This window comes from Coregonus lavaretus (assembly GCF_964263955.1).
Source record: "Coregonus lavaretus genome assembly, chromosome: 25".
Taxonomy (NCBI): domain Eukaryota; kingdom Metazoa; phylum Chordata; class Actinopteri; order Salmoniformes; family Salmonidae; genus Coregonus; species Coregonus lavaretus.
Window position 1 is genome coordinate 11,181,231 of NC_140012.1, and position 18,164 is coordinate 11,199,394.

Consider the following 18,164-nt stretch of genomic DNA (forward strand, 5'->3'; position numbering starts at 1 on the left):
AAGAAAATGGTGCCGTCTGCTTTGCTTAATATAAGGAATTTTAAATGATTTATACTTTTACTTTTACTTTTGATACTTAAGTATATTTTAGTAATTACATTTACTTTTGATCCTTAAGTATATTTAAAACCAAATACTTTTAGACTTTAACTGAAGTTGTATTTTACTGGCTGACTTTCACTTTTACTTGAGTCATTTTCTATTAAGATATCTATACTTTTACTCAAGTATGACAATTGGGTACTATTTCCACCACTGGTACAATGACAGTCAGCGAACCCTTGTGGGACTACACAAGCGCTCCACTCGTGGACAATCCCCCTCAAGCTAGTTGTGTCCTTGTATCCACTCCTTGTACAAAATGTTTATACATAAAGCCGATCTCGCCTCATATAAAATTTGTCTAAGTACAATTACATAACAAAGCAGTTGGAGAACTTTTCGGAGGATTTTAAATTTGCATCGCCAGTGTAAAAGAAAGTCCTTAATAAGTTCTCATTAAATTATTAATTTAAGTACCAAACATCGTCTTTGTCTTGGCGGATCATAGTCAAGCACTTCGATAAGTGATTCTGGCCACTTGCCACAGCATAAGGCAGTCATGAGGGGAGACATGGCAGCCGCTGGCATCCTAAGCCTTTTAGGGCTGTAAAAAACACCATTCAGGCCATTCTCTGAGATATCAGGGAATAGTGATTTTCCACTCAATGTCATATCAACACGCAAACAGTCAAAGACAACAATAGCAGCTGTCCAAATGGTTTAGCTACTGAGCTAGTCATGGGACCCTGAGTGTCATGGATAGTCCAGAGATTTCCTCCACGGGAAACAGCGTTGTGGTCTAAGGCACTGCATCGCAGTGCTAGCTGTGCCACTAGAGATCCTGGTTCGAATCCAGGCTCTGTCGTAGCCGGCCGCGACCGGGAGACCCATGGGGCGGCGCACAATTGGCCCAGCGTCGTGGAGGGAATGGCCAGCCAGGGCTGTGGGTTCGCCAGGGTTGTGGGTTCGATTCCCACGGGAGGCCAGTAAGAAACATTTTTTTATGTATGCACTCACTAAAATGTAAGTCGCTCTGGATAAGAGCGTCTGCTAAATGACTAAAATGTAATGTAAAATGTTGTGTGTGTGAGTGACTTATTCCACACTTATACATCAAGGCAAGACATCAATGTCTTGTCAAAATGTGGTAGTACTATGTTTCTTCTACATTTCAGTCCTTTGGTAGCAACTCTTACCAGTGCATTCAACCAGGACACTGAACAACAGCATAGCAATTTTAGCTTTGTTTGTTATAGAGTATACTGTTTACGGTGCCTTTGTCCTCCACAGTATATTATTGACAGTTTCTTTCACATATGTTGCCTCTGTTCACCTCCTATCATGTGCTCTAATCAATCAAGCACTCAATTTATCAAACATTCATCCAACCAATCGATCAAATAACATTCAAACTGTGCTTCTTCGCTAACCCAGCTATCACAGCTATCTGAGAACGTTTCTTTGTTTCTTAGTGCTTGGTGAGAGCATGGTTGTCCTATGGTTATTTTGCATACAACCTCTCACAACTTTCTGGGAATGTTCTTAATTAATAAATCTTAATTGTTTTGGTATGTCATTACTTCGACAGAACATTTCCTAAAAGTTCAAACATGGTTACATTTTATATAATAGTTGGTAATGTTCTAGCAACGTTCTTCAACTATTATGACATTTGGAATGTTCCAAGAACGTTAAGAAACAATGTTCTTCTGTGAGAATTTCAGTACTTTGGTATAATGTTTCCTACAGGTTTCCTCATGGTTCTATTTAAAGTCATGTTCTCAAATTGTTCTGAGAACGTTAAGAAAACTTTCCATAAAAACCCCAAGAAAACTTTAGTAAAGTTCAGAGAACATTCTAAGAATGTTATTTAAAAACATATACATTCTGTTCTCAGCATCAACAAAACTCTCTATCCTCTATCTTGTTAAGTGTGTTGGCCACACCTGATCTTAATGAGTGCTTGTTTCCTTTGAAATGGGGTCTGTTAGACTAAAATGAACAGCTTTGTATGCGTAAAAAACCATGGCATGCTAGCTCCATCCTGGTGGTGCAGTGGACGAATTTCATGGATAGAGAACAGAAGATTATAGGTTTGAATCTCACTGATGCCGTGTCACAATAAAAAATTTATGCCTAAGGAAATTAATTGTATGTGTCATATTTGCGCTTGGAGTAAAAAAAGAAAGATTCCCAAAATAAGCTAGCAGTGTTATTAACAGTCCAGTCTTATTGAAACATTCAGTGAAAGTTTTAAGGAAGTTATTAAAAATCTCCAAATAACCTATACTTTCCATTCTCAAGCGTTAATAAAACCTCCCAGGAAGACTTTTAATCAAATCAAATTTCAAATAAAATGTTATTTGCCACATGCGCTGAATACAACAGTTGTAGACCTTACAGTGAAATGCTTACTTACAAGCGATTAACCAACAATGCAGTTTTAAGAAAATAAAAAAAGTGTTAAGTAAAAAATAGATAAGTAAAAAAGAACAAATAACAAATAATTAAAGAGCAGCAGTAAAATAAAATAACAGTAGGGAGGCTATATACAGGGGGTAACGGTACAGAGTCAATGTGCGGGGGCACAGGTTAGTCGAGGTAATTTAGGTAAAGTCGAGAAAATTGACCAGAGTAAGACGTTCTCAGAATCTCCCTGCAACCTAAAAATACACTTTCCCAGAACAGGCAACATTTTCATTTGTTTTCTCAGAACATTTAAAAATGTTCAGTTTTACCAGTCAGGGAATGCATAACTTCGTTCCCACAACCAATGTGAAACCAAAAACGTATGTTCCCACAACGTCCAAGGAACCAAATGTGCTAGCTTGGAAGCCACTTACAGAACACCTAACAATAGCTCCTGCATTGAATCCATTTTCTTTTGTGAACAGCTCTGGATAAAAGGAGTCGAGCTCAAGGAATCCATGTACTTTAGGACACATGATTACTTCGCCTGGATCTAATGAATTACTCATTGCACATGTGAATACAGCTAGTGTCACTGAATAGGAGCCTTTACATGGCTCTAAGCCTGTGTTATTCCCTTTGTAGTTCACTACTTTTGACCAGGGCCCATAGGACGCTGGTCAAAAGCAGTGCACTACGTAGGGAATAGGGTGCCATTTGGAATGCACATTAACTATAGTATATATACTTTCTAGCCTGATTCAACAGTAAGGTAGGGGAGAGGAGATAATGGACTCCGATTACTTCCCCACTCCAGACAGCCAGACAGAGGCCTATGAAGTGCAGACAACAGTACTAATGTTTCTATTAGTGGGGCTTAGATCTGCAAGAGGGAGGGAATTATACAGTCCTCCTTTCCTCTGTTGCTGCCTAGCAGTCTTTGCAGTCAAGAGAGGAGAGAGGGCACTGCAAGCATATAAATGCATTGCATGGCCTCCCTATGGAGAGTAGTTTAAACAGACAGACAGACAATCCCTCTTTTTTGTTGGAGCATGTGAGAGAATTTGAGGAGGGGAGTCTTGGACATTTTTTCTTTTGCAGGTGCGGTTGTGTGAGTGTGTGTGTGTGTGTGCGTGTGTGTGTGTGTGTGTGTGTGTGTGTGTGTGTGTGTGTGTGTGTGTGTGTGTGTGTGTGTGTGTGTGTGTGTGTGTGTGTGTGTGTGTGTGTGTATTTACAGTATGGGTCCATCCACGCCCTTCCATGTGAATGTAGGCATGTTTGTATGATAATCTACAGGGTGTGTGTGTTTGCGTGTGTGCATGCTCGTATGGAGTGTAAGCAAACCAATGAAACATCAAAAGAGACCAGCATGGGGACATTACAAACACACACATCAACACACATTGAGACACAAACACCCACACATACACACACACACAGTGAGCGAAGATCACTGCTGCAGAATAGTGAGAGCAGAGCAGCAGACTCCCCGACTCCCTGAGAGGAAGGGAAGACGAGCGATAACCAATCCCATTAGAGCTGGGAGCCAACAGCAAACAGGGGATTCAATAAAGCCAGTGCGTGTGACATTGAAAGAGATAAGAGGGAAATGGACTGCTGGCATATGAGGAAACCACCAGTTATGTAATTGTGAGTGATGTATTGTATGACATGCAAGTTGATAAAGCAGGGATTGTAAATCCAAATAGGAAATGTGCATTAGTGACAAAATTATGAAATATTCTGTATATTTACAATGGAAATGCAGTGGAGAGACTGCTACGCTAATGGAATGCCTCTGTGTGTAGAATGCTTCTGTGTAGATTTATTTTTTTATTTTTTTATTTTTAGGCATTTAGCAGACGCTCTTATCCAGAGCGACTTACAGTTAGTGAGTGCATACATATTTTTTTTCATACTGGCCCCCCATGGGAATCAAACCCACAACCCTGGCGTTGCAAACGCCATGCTCTATCAACTGAGCTACATCCCTGCTGGCCATTCCCTCCCCTACCCTGGACGAATTGTGCGCCACCCCATGGGTCTCCCGGTCGCGGCCGGCTACGACAGAGCCTGGATTCGAACCAGGATCTCTAGTGGCACAGCTAACACTGCGATGCAGTGCCTTAGACCACTGCGCAACTCGGGAGAGGGGGGGAATTAGATGCTACACAGATACCTGACAGTACCATCCTATACTGTAGACTTTTGTTGGTCATCTATTCATTCTGAAAGCATCAACTCTGCCCTTGATGCAAACTTAGAAACTTATAGTAGGAAAAACATGGGCTTCAAACACCCTGCCATCCCTTGTTCTTTCCTCTCTTCTCCTCTCCTGCTTTGTTCTTTTGTCAGCAACACACAGCAGTCAGATCTCTGTCATAGGGAATTATTCATATGTGACCTGTTTCAAGAAGCTAGGCGTATGTCACATGTCACTACTTCACAGGATAGGCATTTGAACGTAATGTGTTTTAGTTTTTTTTAATCAAAATGCGTTTTGGGGAAGAAATGCCTTCTGGAACATGTGAACTTTTATGTGCCTTAATAACAAACTTGTATGGCATCTGTAAATACGAATAAAATGGTTAAATTACGAGCCTAGTTGGTTTAGCCACAGAAAAAGACAAGAACCTTCGCGCTAGCCATGATTGGCTGAGATAATGGGTGGGCTGGACATGCCAAGTTCGGATTGGTCTGCCATGTAGCACGCTTCTGTCTATAACATGAGCTGCTCGGTATGTGTAGATAATCCTTTCTACCGCGGCTTTTTTGAAAGATATAACGTTAGCCATGGAGAACTGCAAAAGTGTTCCTACTGCTCTCAACATTGCTGCCCTGAATTTAACTGCCGCTATCGACAAAGATCAGTGGGAAAACATTGTTATGGACAACCTTCTGCACACGGTCAGTGTGAACCGGAGTGACTTGACAGAACGGACCAAACAAGCTGTAGCTAGCTACAAACCAAACGGAATAGACATGCTGCCGTGAATCGTTCATCCATGTACACGGGTAAAGGTGTCCGCATGCTTCCCAGAATAAAAAGTTTCTGTAAAGTTTGTGCATATATTATGAAAACATTTTGTGACGTTTTTGTTTGTTTTGGACTTCGTGTTTTTTGGGGGGGCTGTTCGGGCACACAACATTTTTTCTGGAGGCAAGCCGAAGTTTGGAGCCGAAGTCTACGCCCTTTCGTAGGTGATTGGTCAACAGTAGGGATTGTTCAATAAAGTCTTTGTTGTCATTCAATGAGAGACAACTTGTTTTCATGCACATTCTTTCATTGAAAAATACTGCACCAACATCTTAGGTAGATGTAAAATTGCGCAATGAAGATCTCTTCGGCAAAAACGTCCAGATTAATGACAGATTTCTTGAGTTATCTTAGATTAATTCTAACTATTTTGAGGAATACTGGCTACAGCGTCTCAAAATGGACAAACAGTACTATTACCGTTTTTTTCTCATTTTTCAAGCGAATGTTTTTTAAGGGAGTATGCAAGCACACACGTTCGGTTCGGCTAGCCGAGTTCGGCTAGGCGCCAGCCAAACTGAAGCATGCTGACGCCTTAAGAGTCTAGCTACATTTTCAGATATTATACGTTTCTAATTTTGTCCGAAAGTTGTTTTCATTACAAGTTAAAGCGTACTGTTAGCCAGCTAGCGAACGTTAGCTTGCTGGCTCGCTAGCTAATGTTATGTGTATGATCTGTGTAGTAATATTATTAGTATCTCAGAAATCCATTTGCATTGCTAGTTAAAACCTAATGTTAGCTAGCTAGTTAACATTGAACCTAGTTGGTTAGCTTTAGCTACCTGCAGATTCTTACTACAGCATTTCATGCATGGTGGCTAGCTATGACAATCCGTTTGTACTGTAGCTATGAGTTGGAATTATGGTTAATTGTTTAGCTAGCTAGCTAGATATGGCTGGGGGGTGGTTATACAATTTCTTTCACATGATCCATCAATTTAGACAAGTGTGTCTGGGGCATCTAATAATTATTACAGTATTTTATCTGGACACTTTTTATTTTTGATATTGCTACCATGCAAATATGCAAGTAACCATTTCACTCTACCGTTTACACATTCTGCATCCTGTGCATGTGATCCTGTGCAACTTAGATTTCATTTGAAATAGTGTGTGTTTACCAGAGACGGTAATGTGAAGAACAACATGACCTACAACAAAGTTTGAATAGGATATAGGCCATGAACTAGATAAAGTGTATTTTTACCTGGAGTTTTTCCTTATTGTATGGCTACTACTTCCACCACTTTTAGTCTTGAAGTTGTTGGTTGTTTACTAAACTACCTTTGCTCACTTAGTTTAGCACATGGCCTCACATGTGAATCCGTAAAGAGATGGGTGGGGCTATGGCTTAAGAGGGTGTGAACGATGCTGAATAGGTGTAGACAAAGAAGAGATCTCCAGTAGGTTTACCAAAACATTCAAGGGACATTTTCTCAAAAGTGGGGTTACCAGTTTATCAACTTTCAAAGCAGAATTACTTTCCCATTGTTCATCAACTGCAGTGTATGATATACAATTTTGTAGCTCTTAGTCTATACTTTTATCCAATGTAAAAAACACAATTTCAAATTTTGCTGCATAAGTCTGAATCGAGGCGGTCAGTCCCATATGTACTGTAGCATCACTTGCCCCCTCCATATGACAGGGCCTTATCTGATGAGGCAAAATAATCAGTAGCCCTTCCATTCTACATGATCGGTATCAGCTTTACATAGTGACATTCCAGAATATGAGGGAGCCAATATGAAGTGCCCACCTGGGTAATGAACGGCAGCCATATTGAGCCAGAATGCGATTTGTGTCCACTAAGAGTACCTAAACCTTGCAGACAGAACTGGTCTACAGCCGTGGTGTTTCACAAGCAATGTAATGTAACCCTCAACTTTTGCAAATCAGGCAAATTATTTACATATTACATATATTTTTATATAAAATATTACATATTCATAAGGGTTATTCAAGGATGTCTGCTTTTGTAATTCTCTTTGGCCCAAATCCTAACTTGACATCCAGGCACAAGTCACTTTTCACACAAATCTCCCATTGACATCAATGCATGATTTACGTGATGAGCAATTTCAGCACATTAATCTCAAGTTAGAATTTGGCCCTTTATGAGGGACTCAAAATACAGCAGCAAATACACCCCAACATCAGTTATAAGTCTCAGTAGTGTGTGCCAACACTATAACACTCACAATGACGGGAAGAGAAGCAAAAAGATGCACACACAGATTATCCCATTCTAGACAAATCCACAGAGACATGGACATAGATTCACACTAAAACACAAACTGACCTTGAAGCTCCAGTAGTTTGGCTGTTGCTAGGGGAAGAGAGAGAGAGAGAGAGAGAGAGAGAGAGAGAGAGAGAGAGAGAGAGAGAGAGAGAGAGAGAAAGAAAGAAAGAGAGTTAGATATATTCCCATCCATTAAGCCGGACAACCGCTTGTCAGGGAGAGAGATGGATGGAGAAAAATGTGTGAGAGAGAGAAAAGTGAATGAGAGTGAGTGAGAAAGATCCATCTATCTGCTGCCAGTTAGACGTTTCAGAGATAACGCAGCTGTGACGAATAAAGTTGGGAAGGTTTGAAGGTTTACTTTATCGGAGTAGAGAGAGGGAGCGAGAGAGAGAGAAGTTGAAGAATTTCTGAAGACTAAAAAAGGAGAGGTATAAAATATAATCATATTTCTCTCTCCATCAGATCCAATCCGAAAGTGGGGGGCTAATTATTGTGATGATAGCCCAGATTAACTTCCGATGTCCTTCAGTGCCATCATAATAGCCTTTTAATTGCTTGTAATTGCATCCCACTAATTAATCAAATGTTTACAGACACTAAACCCATACTAATAATACACCCACACCAGCTAGCTAGCAATTCAACTGAATGCCTACCATTCACACAATTAGCTGGCTCAAATTCAGGAGCGGATTAAAGTAATACACAGACACTGGATTTAAGAAGCTTGGCTTTTTAAGGGAATTTGGGCGGCCTCCAACACAGAGGGCAAAGTTCACTGAATCTATTAGAATGTATTTGGCTATTGTAACTGTGTCCTTGAGTCACAGTGTCAATGGTCGGCTGTAACCATGACACTGTCACATTATGTAGGCCTTGTGCCAGGGGTGTCAAGTATACTGTACTCTTTTGGTTCCATCTAAATTGGGGATGATAGATGACTAGCTTATCACTAATCTAAACAGCTGGGTCGTTCTTGAATTGCAATGGCATTTGGGCATGGCATTTGGGCATGGCATTTGGGCATGGCATTTGGGCATGGCATTTTAGGAAAAAGTTTACTTAATTTTTCTAAATTAACTAATATGTCAGCATAATTACTTTAAATATTTTTTACCATTATGATAACATTGTGCCACCAGCAGGATTAGTAATACCAATTACGCTAACACCAATGACACATTTTTGGTTATTGAGGATTTTCTTAAGTGGAGGCCACAAGGGGCCCCCGAACAAAAGCCCTCCAACACTTAGTCGTGGTCTCAACTTACTGTTGAGAGTTAGAATAGTAAAATACACAAAGTGCAAGTTCAAAATGTTGTTTTGCATCAGCAATTGTTCTCTTGTTATGTCAGTCACTGACAGTCACTCAATTAACCATGTCAGCTAACTATTTTTAGATTGGTAAGTTAGTCTAGCCAGCTATCTAAACTTGTAGTAATCATGGCCCCCAAAAGGCTAGAGCCGACCCTTAATTCGCTAATACTTTTCTTAGCCAGGGTCTGAATTTTAGTGAGGTCCGAAGGGAAATCTTAAGAAAGTTGAAGCTCATTTACTGCATTTCTATACAAACGCTAAAATGCAATTTGGAGAACAGCAAAAGCAAGCAAAAATGATCCCAGCCATTATCACATTGGTTGCTGTAGCTTCATTCACCTCAGTCAATCTACAAACACATAGCCTAAAAATAAACAAATACGTTTGCGTTACATTACACATTTTTTTGTGCCGTTTTACAGCTAATTTCCTGCAACTCTACACATTTTGCCATGGAAGTGGGGATACATTTTTGCAGTTTTAAAAGCTAATTTCTTGCAATTCTACACATTACTTATGCCATGTTAATATAATATCTGAGTGAGAGTGACTAACAAAATCAGTAGGGGCCCCCTAGAGGTCAGGGCCCCTGGGCAAGTGCCCTGCGTGCCCGGTCGTAATTCGGCCATGGTTACTACAAGTTTAGATAGCTGGCTAGACTAACTAGACTAACTAACTAGACTAACTAGACTAATTTACCAATTTAACTGACATGGCCTAATTGCGTGACTGTCAGAAAGTGACATACAGTATAATAAGAGGAAAACTGGTAATGCAAAACCAAGTTTCGAAAATAGCATCTTGAATATTGTACAGTAAGTTGAGACCCCGACTGAGTTCCTAAAAGAAACGCCAGACCTCGGTGTCCTCATATGTAGCTACGGCCTGTATAGACCTCTCCCCCGATAGCAGTTTGCCACTGGAAGGAACAGTCGAGGTCCTTGCATGTCTTTGTAATAAGTGATTTTCAAGGTAATAGCACAAATGACATTAAACATAGGGACAAATATTAAATTTTTTCGAATATAAATGTATTTTCATATTTTTTGTTGTTGTTGATCTATACAATATACAGTATGAGATACTTTGTTTTCTTGATAGCTTTCAAAATAATAGATTAATATCCCTAAATGCCAAAATCATGTCACTACAACTGTACTCATCACTACTGGGATAAGCCAATTTCCTTGCCCTAAACAGTGCATAAACATAACGTTTTACAGTGTAAAGGACTTCCATTATGATTTGTGATTAATAAACAGTTCAATATGAAAAGGATAATCAATGAGGGGCTATGCGTTCCAAGGGAAATAATGAATGACGTGGAAGGTGTGATCCACGACACGCTAGAGGAGTGGAACTAGCTAACCTTCCACAGAGTTGCATTATTTTCCAGAGAATGCATAGAGCCCCGAGTTGAATATCCCTTTTATACCATGGCTATAATTTAACGCATTTGCCGCTAGAAATGTGTTTATTTGGAGGTAGAAATGTGCTCAACATCCAGTGAAGTAGCTAGCAAGTTTACTAGATAGCTACAGTAGTTGCCTTGGTAACCAAACAAACAGACTTAGCTACTAGTTTAGCTAACCAGTCTTATTTTTTTTATTTTAATTCTTTTTGTCATTTAGCAGACGCTCTTATCCAGAGTGACTTACAGTTAGTGAGTGCATACATTATTCTTTTTTTCATACCCCCTGTGGGAATCGAACCCACAACCCTGGCGTTGCAAACGCCATGCTCTATCAACTGAGCTACATCCCTGCCGGCCATTCCCTCCCCTACCCTGGACCAATTGCGCGCCGCCCCATGGGTCTCCCGGTCACGGCCGGCTATGACAGAGCCTGGATTCGAACCAGGATCTCTAGTGGCACAGCTAGCACTGCGATGCAGTGCCTTAGATCACTGCGCCACTTGGGAGTGGCGCCGTTTATGAAAATCAAATTCGACAATGCCAATAATGTTTACAATTCGACTTTTGATTTCAAAAGCAGCTCAAACATAGAACATGTAAGAATGATCTATAGCCATTGAATTATACCGTGCTGATATTGATATACAGCGCTTTATTTAAACAATAAGGCCTGAGGAGTTGTGGTATATGGCCACGGCTAAGGGCTATTCTGACACATGACGCAATGCTGAGTGCCTGGATACAGCCCTTAGCCATGGTATATTGGTCATATACCACAAACCCTCGAGGTGCCTTGTTGCTATTAAAAACTTGTTACCAACGTAATTACAAAAGTACAAAGTACTTTTGGTATACATTTTTAGTCATACAGCAGACGCTCTTATCCAGAGCGACTTACAGTTAGTGAGTGCATACATAATTTTTCTATTTTTCATACCCCCGTGGGAATCGAACCCACAACCCTGGCGTTGCAAACGCCATGCTCTACCAACTGAGCTACATCCCAGCCAGCCATTTCCTCCCCTACCCTAGACGACGCTGGGCCAATTGTGCGCCGCCCCATGGGTCTCCCGGTCACGGCCGGCTACGACAGAGCCTGGATTCGAACCAGGATCTCTAGTGGCACAGCTAGCACTACGATGCAGTGCCTTAGACCACTGCGCCACTTGGGAGAAAGCCATACGGTCTGATATACCACGGCTTTCAGCCAATCAGCATTGAGGGCTCGAACCACCCAATTTATAAAGGGAAATAATGCATGCTCTAGAATGCTCTTGAAGCCAATAAGAAATGAGTATTCAACAATGCCATGTATGTGTAACTATTTGTCAAGTGTTTTTCATGGCAAGGGATGCAAATGCCACCGCAATTCAAGAATGACCCTGCTACATTCAGATATATTATACTCAGGGTTGGGGAGTAACGGATTACATGGATAACTGTAATCCATTACGTTAGCAACAAAAACATTGTAATCAGTTTACAGATACTTTTGAAAAACTAGATGATTACTTGTAGGATTAGTTTTAAATTCAGAAAGGATGTTTGGAAAATTTTTTGGACACCTTTCTGTTTTCTCAACGACATTGAAATCATCATTGCAAGTTTAAGTTTGCTCCGCCTGAGCGAGTCTGACCATAAGTCAGAGACCACTATGATAACCAATGCGTTTGATGGATCGCGGAAAAAGAGCAGGAATAGGCTTTTGTAAGCTACATTCCAAGCTACACTGAGTGAACAAAAAATATTTCTATGACATAGACTGACCTGGTGAATCCAGGTGAAAGCTATGATCCCTTATTGATGTCACTTGTTAAATCCACTTCAATCAGTGTAGATTTAGGAGGAAACAGGTTAAAGAAGGATCTTTAAGCCTTGAGACAATTAAGACATGGATTGTGTATGTGTGCCATTCAGAGGGTGAGTGGGCCAGACAAAATATTTAAGTGCCTTTGAACGGGGTATGGTAGTAGGTGCCAGGCGCACCTGTTTGTGTATTTCTTCATAACGCATTTGTGTACATTACACAAATTCCAATTAATGATAGCTAGGCTAGCTAGGTGTCTAACGTTAGCTAGGCTAGGGTTTAACGTTAGTGTTAGGGGTTAAGGTTAGTGTTAGGTTTAGGGGTTAGGGGTTAAGTTTAGGGCTAGTTAACACGCTAGCTAAGTACCTAAAAGGTTTAGGAATTAGGTTAAATGGTTAAGGTTAGGGTTAGGATTAGCTAACATGCTAAGTAGTTGCAAAGTAACTAATTAGTGAAAATGCTAAAGTTGTCCATGATGAGATTCGAACACACAACCTTCGGGTTGCTAGACAGTCATGTTATATGTCCACCCATACTCCCTGACCAACCTCCCTCCTAAACTATTTTTGACAGTATGGAGCGCAACACCATGGGGGAGTTTAGAAAAGAGGGATTCCCTTTAACATTTATTCCAAAGGCTGGGATCCGCACTGCAGCTGTTGCAAGAATGCATTTTTCACTAGCTAGCTGTCCTCTAGTCGCAAAAACAATGATTAATAGGCAGCTGAAACTTCTTCAATTCAATTTAAGTAAGCTACTGTCTTTATCTGTGATTCAAATTCACTGTATACAAAATCGTGTACTGCACACAAAAATATATACTTTTTGTGTTCCTGTCACAAATTTCCAATGAGCAATTTGTGTCTATTTCACTGTAATCTGTGATACTGGGTTGGATATACATAGCACATTGATGTGAATCACACTGCTGCTTTGTCATTTAGCTATCTGCGCCTTTCGGATTGTGGTTGTTGTGGATGGCTGTTCACAAATGTACATGTGTATTTTAACCCAATAATGGTTGAATTGAAGAAGTTTAAGCTGCCTATAAATCATTGTTTTTGTGACTAGTGGACCCCTAGCTAGTGAAAAATGTGCTCTTGTAATAGCTGCAGTGCGGATCCCAGCCTATGGAATAAATGTTTAAGGGAGTTCCTACCTTCTAAACTCCCCTGTGGTGTTGTGCTCCATACTGTCAAAAGTAGTTTATTTTAAGAAGACCATGAGTTGGGCTTTTATTGCTCAATCTAATTTGTGCTGATTCCCCCCAAGAAATTCCACAGGCCTAACGGACACATGCTCAAACTCACACACTTTTCAGAGACTTAATCAGCTGCAAATTATCAAGATATCAAAGTGTCACCAACAAAAACTTAAACAACAGGCCTACAGTATAGCAAATGCAGCATACGCCATTCATTTTTCACATGCAAATAGCACTTTTTGGAGGTGCTCAAAGCATGTCATTCCCAAAAGCAGCATTTATTTTTCAACTCGAAGCAATGAGCCCAATCAGTCTTCCATGACAACAAAATCATAAACAACAGAGTAGGCTAATAAGTCCTTAGTTTTTGGCTTATGCTCAGGTAAAACAGTTTGGCTAATCTATGTTTCCATATTTCCAAGTCCTATTCTTGAAGATCAAGGCGTATAAAATTAATTGGAATGACTGGAAATCTGACAGACTCTGTTTTTTTGTTTTATATAAAGATATAGCCTAATCATATTATTATATGTAGTAGAAGCCTACATAACCAACCTATAAAGTGAAATGTAACATCTATTTATGGCCAGCTTTGTAAACTCTTAACATTGATTTATCCTGCAATAGATGTCGTTCAATTGATAATATTCCTTTTTGTCTTCTTCTAATAGCTCTTGAGCAGGTTGAGTCATGTCCTTGAGGCAGAACTGATTCCGCTAGATGGGCCAGCTGCCAAGTCAAAATTGTCCTACCCTGGTTTGAGAGGAAATCTTCAATGAGTTCCTACCCTCTGTTGAGAGAGGATGTGGAGGAGAAAACCTGGATGAGGATAGACAGAGCAGAGCAGAGGCAGGAGGAGAGGAAGAGAAGAATTGGGGATAAAAACCAACAGAACAGAGGCCTGTGGGCTCCTGTGACCCAGATACACAGAGCATTGTGTGTCCTGCAGGCTTCTGTCCGAGTCAGAGCTAGCGATCATGTGTCTACCTGAACATGTGTCAGCCTGCATGGCCATACTACCACCAATCAGACGCCATTTTACTGGCCATGCCTCAAGACACAGTCACAAGGCTCTTATTGATAAATGTCACTAGGACCCCTATTTTAGGATTCTATGTACTCATCATTCTTGTGTTTTTCTGTTTAAATAGTGTGTTATTTATTATTTATTTGTGTTCACCTATACCTATACTGTATATCAGTGTATTTTTATTTTTATTTAACCTTTACTTAACTAGGCAAGTCAGTTAAGAACAAATTCTTATTTACAATGACGGCCTACACCGGCCAAATCCGGACGACGCTGGGCCAATTGTGCACCTCCCAATGGGACTCCCAATCACGGCCGGTTGTGATACAGCCTGGAATCGAACAAGGGGGTCTGTAGTGACACCTCAAGCACTGAGATGCAGTGCCTTAGACCGCTGCGCCACTCGGGAGCCCAGTATGTCTACAACTGCCATGTGGGTATTTTTTATATTTTTAACTTGAACTTGAAATTGAAGTATGATGTTGAGAATAGTTGCTCATATTGTTTGTTTTGAATGCCATGTATGTGATCTACTGTGTAGATCTACTTGGAAGACTGGATCCCTGCTAGCATCTTGAAGCAGATCTCTCTTGTACACTACCGCTAACCATAATATGCTGAATTCAAAATCAATCCCTACCCCCTAGGTAAGGTTGAGGCTTGTTTAGGTGCCAGGGTCGGATTTGGAATTCAGCATACATGTCTACGTCAACTCAACATGTACTCACTACCACCTACCTCTAGACATCCATACTGTACTCAACTCCACCTGCTAACATACCAGTAGACTTATGCATATGCATCCTATTGAAAACATTTTCCCACTTCCCACTCTCTCTATTCATGTATTCATCCACCTTTCTGTCTTCACTCCTCTTACCTCAGCCTCCCCTGCCCACCTCTCCTCCAATCTGCACTAACAAGACGGCGTTTCAGAACATAAAATCTGCCCCACACAAAATAAACCGAGCCGCTATGCACCGTGACTTATATGCTCTGCCATATTTCTCAATCACACAAGCTGAATCCCACGATGGACATGTACTGAGAAAGGGAAAGGGTGTGTAAGTGAGAGAGAGAGCGAGAGAGAGAGCGAGAGAGAGAGAGAGACGAGTGGAGCAACGCATGCCTGACCTGCATGCCAAGTAGCTAATATCTGTACCTACCCACCCACACACCCTCCTCTCTCTCTCTCTCTCTCTCTCTCTCTCTCTCTCTCTCTCTCTCTCTCTCTCTCTCTCTCTCTCTCTCTCTCTCTCTCTCTCTCTCTATATATATATATATATCTCTGTCTCTCTCTCTCTCTCTCTCTCTCTCTCTCTCTCTCTCTCTCTCTCTCTCTCTCTCTCTATATATATCTCTGTCTCTCTCTCTCCCTCCCTCTTATCCACACACACACACACACACACTCACTAGCCCCCTCCTAGTCTTTCGGACACTGCGGCACCACATCCACACCTGGCCAACACCTGCACGCCGGTACAACCCCGGCATGAGCCAGCCCAAACACACCACACACATATCATACGCACACTCACACACCCGTCCTCTTATGCCTGCAGAAAGCAGGGAGTAGAGGAGAGGCATACCCATTACATCATGTCTTACCTGCACTGGTCTCCCCTACACACTCACAGACTCACACACACACAGACACTTGCTGGTCATAGTCACATGCACACACGCACACGCACACACACAAATAGTCAGGTATAGATACAGCTCTCTTGCACACACTCTCTTTCTCCCTCACCCCTTTCTTTCTATCATTTTCTCCCTCTCTCTGCATCACATGCAGCAGCAGAAACTCATCTATCCCACAGTAACACCAGAACACACAGGATTCTGCGCGTCTCCATTCAATAATGAAAGGGAGAACTGGTACCGTTGTTGCTACTTAACGAGCCTGCTGCTGCTGGCGACTGGTGGTGGTGCGTTGGTTCGCATGCTGCTCCACATGCCTCCCTCTCCTTCCTCCTCCCCCCTCTCCATTTTCTGACTGCAGCGGCTCTGTTCTCCCACGAGCCCCGAGGAATCAGTAAATCCCAGGCAGTGTTGGTCTGGATATATACAAAGTAGAGCCAGGCAGAGTAGAGTCTCCTCTCTCTCTGTGTCTCTATACCGCTACAGCTCAATCACAGCTTCAGTCTTTCGCTCACAACTCATCTCTCTCTGTTTCTCTCTCTCTCTGCTGCTGCCATCCGTACTCTCTTCCACTCTCTCTTCTTGCCAAGGCATTGCCAGCCATATGATATCATTGACTTCCTTATATGGGAATGGGGAGGGGAGGGGAGGGGAGGGGGGGGAGGGGTGTGTGGGGGTGGTTGCCATGACAACCGTGGACTCCACCTGTTTCTCTCTTTATTTGTCCTTCCGTCTCTCACTCTTTTTCTCCATCTTTTTCTCTCTCTCGCTGCGCCAGGGTAAATACACAGAGCAAATGAAAAGCAGGGGAGGAAAGAGAGAAGTGGATGGAGGGATACTTGGCTTATGGAGGAGAGAGTGTGGAGAGACGGGAGTCTATCGTGAATGGCGGTGTTCTCAGGGAGGTGATTGGGGTAGAGGGATGGAGGGATCAGGGTAGAGGGATGAAGGATGGAAGGATAGAGGGATGGAGTGGGATGAGGGTATCTACAGTGTCTCTCTATTTCCTTCCTATCTCAAATCTCTGTTTCCATCTTCCTCTCCCTCTGACACCTTCTGATAACTCTACGAGCCAACGATGTCATGATGAACTGATGAATTGACATGTAACCTGGATACTCTTGTGGTTCTCAACTGTTTTTGTACCTGGGATGCACAATGGCTATGGCCAAGGTAGATCTTTAAAAAATGGATAAGCTATATAGTTTGTCACCATATTCTTTACACACATTCTTTCAGATCTATACCAAGTGAAAAGAGATCAGGGTAGATGCTGGGGGTTGATTCTGGACAAGGCCATGGTGTTGAGAGTATTGAGATGTTACCTGCTGTTGGCGGCCACAGTTAGGTGAGCCCTGGCCCTGGCCCTGGGACATACAGGGGTTGGCCGGGTACTTCTGGTTCTTCTGGAGGTCCATGAAGGCTTCGTGCTGGTGCTCTATGTCAGCCTTGTGAAGGTTCGTAAGGGCCTCCAGGCTCTTGGCAGCGATGTCGTTGTGGCGTTGGCGGTCCCCCGAGGTGGGCGCCTGCCCCCCGTTGTTGTTGTCAGGGAAATGACGCGTGCCGCCGTGGCCCAGAGTGTGGTACTCCCGCGGGAACTCGGCATCCCCAGCGGAGATCTTGTGACCCTTTCTTCTCTCCCGGCCTGGAGGGGTCAAAGGTGAGGGATTATGGGTCAGTGGTTGGATTGGCAGAGAGAGGAAGTGAAAGGTGAGAAAATGTGCTGTGAAGGTTATACATAGATCTTTAAAAAATGCTAAATATTTGATATCATCATTAGTTTTCCATAAAGGTAAATACAGTATAGATACTGCTGGCATGTGTTGAGTGTTATAGGTGGAGCTCAATGGAGGCTACTGAGGGGAGAACGGCTCATAATAATGGCTGGAACGAAGCAAATGGAATGGCATCAAACACCTGGAAATGCATTTGATACCATTCCACTGATTCCGCTCCAGTCATTACAATGAGCCTGTTCTCCCCAATTAAGGTGCCACCAACCTCCTGTGGAGGAG

At 42.0% G+C, this 18,164-nt stretch overlaps 1 protein-coding gene across 1 annotated transcript in view; it reads right to left on the reverse strand.

Moving 5' to 3' along the window:
• Positions 1-17,789, reverse strand: part of LOC311100526 (SRC kinase signaling inhibitor 1-like) — a gene marked incomplete at its 3' end in the record, with an annotated part of 50,237 nt that extends 32,448 nt beyond the window's left edge. The window contains exons 1-2 of the mRNA XM_084141441.1: positions 17,475-17,789; positions 7,791-7,817 (exon numbers count right to left, since the gene is read on the reverse strand). Coding sequence (XP_083997567.1) covers positions 7,791-7,817; positions 17,475-17,567 — 120 coding nt within the window. The 5' untranslated portion in view covers positions 17,568-17,789. The remainder of the gene's footprint in view (positions 1-7,790; positions 7,818-17,474) is intronic.
• Positions 17,790-18,164: the final 375 nt, after the last annotated feature.